Here is a 5,201-nt window from a genome sequence, read left to right on the forward strand (position 1 = left end):
ACTTCCCATGTATTAGAAATAAAAGGACAATAAAATACAGACTGGTGTCCTCTCTGTTGTTGGCTGTCCGTCAAGCTGAAGTGTGCATTTACACATTCAGAGCATACATGTGCAGAACTAGGTGAAATCCTGTTTTTCTTCCCTGTAAAGAAACCCCATCTTGAAAAGAAAAGCTTTGCACCTCAAGTACAGTCTGGCGTTTGAACCAGTAAATAAATGAACATAAGAATCCACTTCAGTCATAAACACAAATCATTCATAGGTAGTATTCTGTTGTCCGTTGTGCCTTCATGGAAGGTGAGAGGGCTACTCCAAACTGCCGAAGCAAAGGCAAGCTAGTGGCATGAACGCATAAAGAAAGCAATCAAGTCTACAGTGAAAATGTACCAGAAATGCAGTCTGAATATGGCTCCAAACCGAAGGTATTCAGTCATTGAGATGTCTTCACTTTCCAGGGAAATGAGAGGATGGATGTAGTGTTGTGATATATACATAATAAATTAACGTGGTGTGACTTCAACTTCGACCAAGTTCTACTTCTACCTTATGTTCAAGAAATAAACACATTTCAATAAGACTTGTAAATGAAAAGAAAAAAATCTGTATTCACAAAAATATATTTAAGAATTCAGTCTATATTTTATTTTAAAATGTTTGCTAAACCTTGAAGAAGTAGGCCAAAAGGTGCAAAGCATGCAACAAACCAGGACATTGTCAGAGAGAGAACAACTTGTTTGATGCTAAGTTACTTTTCTTCAGTGTTTCTTCACCTTTTCCAACTGCAGTGGATGTGGAAGTTGTAGAAGTGACAGTTGTTCAGGACCTTTGTGTATAATATTATGGATTCACCATTGCAATATGGGTCGTTCTACACACCACCGAGTCAGTCTGAAGGTTGGTGCTCTACAGGACAGTAAGCATGCAAGCAGATGGTTGGTGCCTCAATGGCAGCATTAAAAGAAGTCAACTTTTTCTCTTGTGGGCCTCACACTTTTCAGATCAGAGCTAATGAAGCTAAACTAAGCTAAGCTGACAGAAGGATGTGAGAGTAGTAATCCAGTTGCCATACAGGTACAGCAGCATTGGTCCAGTGTTGAGCTCCAGGGCTCTACAAGGCATGCTGAGGGCCTCACAGTGTTTCTGGGAGGGAAACGGAGAAAATAAATGCAGGTTTAAAGATTATAGTAGCCAGAATGCAAAAAGAAAAAGTTATTTACAAGCTATTAGGAATGTATTAATCTCACCTGTCTGGTTCTCTGGAGAAGGGGCGTGTGTGGAGTGGCACTTATTTTTCTATAATGAAAAAGGATCCTATGAATTAGTGCATTGCATAAAATACCGGTATGAAAACTTGTTTTTGTTTTTTTTACAAACTGTCACTGTGATCTGCCAAGCGCCTGTCTCTTTTTACATTACATTACATTTCCTTTAGCTGACGCTTCAATCCAACCCCTGGTTAGTACATGAATGTATTGTGCACAAACACTGTCAAATATAATTTTTCATATTATTTCCCTTTTAAAGGGGCCCTATATTATTATTATTATTATTATGTTTTTGTGCATGTAAATGGTCTGCAAAGGCTAAAATCTCAAAGTACCCTCCAGAAGGAGTTTCTTTTCCACACACTCCCCCCTGCCTGAAAACGCCTCCATTCATTGGACTCCTCTGTTTACTTCAGTAACATAGTGACATCTCTGTGTAACACTCTATTGGCTAGCACTCCAACATATTGTATGGTGCAGAAAATCTCTAATTGGTTGACCAATCACAATAGAGCTGACAAATTAACCAATCAGAGCAGTCTCGGCTCTGGTTTCAGACAGAGGTTGAAAAGAGGTGCTGCACATTAAAGCATGGAAACATGTCATAGTAGAGGCTAAAATGACAAATATGATCCTGAAAATGAACATAACAGGGCCCGTTAAATAAAATGTCCAATTTATCCTCGTGGCTTTAGGGTTTAGGAGTCAGGCATCACACCATTTTTACACCGTCAGTTTGTACTGTATATGTTTTGACAATAAACATTTAAATTGGATCAATGCCACTATCCCTTACTTTATAATTTCCTGACCTACTGACTAAAGTGTCCCTCACAATAATATCAAACTAATTCTAATGTTTAAGGTGTACATTTTAAAGAAGCAAATGTTTGTGCCTATCATATTGAATCTCATAATTATGTGTGGCTTTACAGTTCAGACTTCACGACTGCTTTACATTTAGATACAGCTTAAACAAGCATTGTGCCACCTAAGAATGAACCCGAAGAGGAGAAACAAGAGCTTTGATTGGACAAATATATATATTTGTTTGTGCATTCAGGTGGTGCTAAACACTCAGCGTGGTTCATTACCTTCTGATCTAGTCGATAGTGCAGACTTCTGTCTGACAGCCAGGGGTGTCTGAGGGACTCCGCTGCGCTCATCCTCCAGCTCTTGCTCTTCACCAGCAGAAGTGTGATGAAGTCTTTTGCTTCGTCGGAGATGTCCTTGAACTCCTCCTCCTCAAAGTTCCACTGACAGGCCAGGATGTTGTTCAGCGTCTCGTTGTCGTCGTCTCCCAGAAACGGAGACAGCCCACTGAGCCTGGAACAAGAGGAAAGAGATCAGGGATGCTACTCTGTTCCTTTATATCTATACTTGCAAATATACATCTATGTGAATGAGCATCCCATAACTCACAGCATGTACGCAATCACGCCCAGGCTCCACATGTCTGTTGGGAATGAAACAAACTCATAGTTGATGACTTCAGGAGCTAAAAACTCAGGTGTTCCAAAGTTGACCCTCAGCTTCTCTCTGGGCTTATATCTGTCAGAGAAACACAAGCAGACATATAAGAGTCTGAGAGAATCCACAACATTTGAACTATACATAATGATGATTTTACCTCCTGGCCAGGCCAAAGTCAATGATTTTAATCTTGTTAGTAGCTCTGCTGACACAAAGAATGTTTTCTGGCTGAAAAGTAACAAAAGAGAAGGATTATAAAAACAGAATATAAAACAAATACAATTGTTTAAATTTGATGATTTTGTATACTGCTTTTCAGACAAATCCTTCCCTACGTGGATTATAACTCCAAAAGAAATAGTGCTTTAAGCATCTTCAACTTAAATTAACTAAAAAGTGAGAAAGAGACTTAAACCAACAGAGTATAAACTATGGAATTCAATATTTGACTTGCGTTTGGATTGGAAAAAAGTAAACATCAATGTGACAGCAACATAAGATATTTCTTAATGAGAGAATTTAAGATTTGAAGCAGGGTTTACCTTGAGGTCAAGATGCAGGATGTACATCTTGTGCATGTACTGCAGGCCTTCACAGATCTGGCGTATGAACAGCACTGTGTCCAGCTCTGTCAGGTTGTAGTTCTCATCGATGATGCGGTCAAACAGTTCCCCTCCCTCCACACTGCGGCACAAAGAGAAGCGCAGACACATTACAGCAAGGAAGATCTTGGAAAAAATACGAGGGTACATACTGAGTACCAACATAGGAACCCTGACTTACTATTCCATCACCAGGATGATGTCATGGCGCGACTCGAAGGCGGCGTACAGCTGGATGAGGTTGGGGTGGTTCAGCTGGTTCATCACCTGGATCTCATTCCTCACCAGGTCCTGAGAGACAGACAGAAGACTCAGTAATCACAATCTCAGACTGTTTTACTGGCAAAATGTATCGAAGTTCATTAACGGCAAATGTCTGCAAGTCAAGCTTCACATGCAGTAAGAGGAAGTTGTTTGCTCTGCCAAAAATGAATACATTCTTACTTTTATTTATTTTTAAATGGCCGTTATCTGATTTACTCTCCTTTATGGTGACAGACCTGTAAGGTAATATATCATTGTGTAAGCAATTTATTAAGCAAAGACTTATTGCAGCTGCTTTACAGAAAATGCTTTCCATTCAAAAGCGAATACAAATGTATGTGTGAGTACAGTTGTAGTCACATGTTTGTAAATGTGGCACCTAGCCAGTAAAGCGTATTGGATGAAGATAATGTACAACATGCATAATATATTCAACTGTTTGGTTGTACCCATGTAGTTGAATGCACTTATTGTCTATTTGGATAAAAGGATCAGCAAAATAAATGTAAAACAGATACTGTAAATCGTGCATATCTTATTTTGTATTGCAACCATTTAAAAAAAAAACTGTTTTACAGAGGTTGCTTTTATATATTTACATGCGCCAACAAAACAAAAAAACATTATTTGTATGTGACAACCTACGAAAGGAACAAAGAGGTTGACAAATTCTCATGTCCACACACTCTGGGTTTTTGAGCTGAATCTATTTTTAAAATGTAATCCTTTATGATCCTTAGCAATGATAAGTATTTAGCTTTAATTGCTTATTACTGCACCTTTTCTTTCTGGCTCCTGGCTTTAATGATCTTGGCAGCCAACATCAGATTAGACGAGTTCTCTATGCACTTGTGGACTTGCCCAAAACGTCCCCTGAAACACAGAGAGGGGTCAAATACATAAATACAAGATACAGAGTATGAGAAGATAAATCATTATACATTTTCCTAGCTTAGGTCCAAAAACAAGATATTTGGGATTTCTAAAACATCACTTAATCTGGTGCTGATAAGATCAACATCAACAGAAACAACTGTTTAAATGTTGTGTTTGTAACTGTTGGGAAAATACTGAATGTACTCTTTCTATATCAGAGTAGCACATGATAACCAACTGTAGGCTGTGTACGTAACAGGATGTATGACTACCTAGAAGAGCATCATGACACACTCTTTTAGGCATAGGATAGCTATGTGACAACGATTAACATGATGATTCAGCCTCTATGGAGATAGACATGACTGTCATGTTTATTGCTTAGCTAATCTGAACTAAGCAAAGCATACTGCTTTGAACCGGTATTCTGCATCTTGTGACTGTAACACTCTCTTGTGTATAAGCATGTGAAGGACACTGTTCTGGGAACTATACCATATGTACCGTATGTGATGATTACTTCCATTCTCGCATGGATAAATAAATACATGTATCCTGATATTGGAACTAAAGGCAGTGACGAATGAGATTGTTCTAACAGTAACTATTTAGTTATTTATCATCATCAAATAAAAATTGTATTGCTAGTTTCAGCATCTCATGCAGAAAAATTAAAGTTTTATATCATTGTAAATTCATCTATTTTGGACTGTTGGTGGGG

General features: G+C 38.4%; 1 protein-coding gene across 1 annotated transcript in view; it reads right to left on the reverse strand.

Annotated features, from left to right (window-relative positions):
• mylk4b (myosin light chain kinase family, member 4b) overlaps positions 1–5,201 on the reverse strand; it is a gene marked incomplete at its 5' end in the record, with an annotated part of 7,799 nt that continues 2,598 nt past the window's right edge. The window contains 8 exons of the mRNA XM_010786853.1: positions 1–1,140; positions 1,245–1,293; positions 2,360–2,591; positions 2,688–2,816; positions 2,896–2,966; positions 3,281–3,422; positions 3,522–3,631; positions 4,384–4,477. Coding sequence (XP_010785155.1) covers positions 1,130–1,140; positions 1,245–1,293; positions 2,360–2,591; positions 2,688–2,816; positions 2,896–2,966; positions 3,281–3,422; positions 3,522–3,631; positions 4,384–4,477 — 838 coding nt within the window. The remainder of the gene's footprint in view (positions 1,141–1,244; positions 1,294–2,359; positions 2,592–2,687; positions 2,817–2,895; positions 2,967–3,280; positions 3,423–3,521; positions 3,632–4,383; positions 4,478–5,201) is intronic.

The sequence above is a fragment of the Notothenia coriiceps genome, unplaced genomic scaffold, assembly GCF_000735185.1.
Source record: "Notothenia coriiceps isolate Sejong01 unplaced genomic scaffold, NC01 NC01_scaffold00029692, whole genome shotgun sequence".
Classification (NCBI taxonomy): Eukaryota; Metazoa; Chordata; class Actinopteri; order Perciformes; family Nototheniidae; genus Notothenia; species Notothenia coriiceps.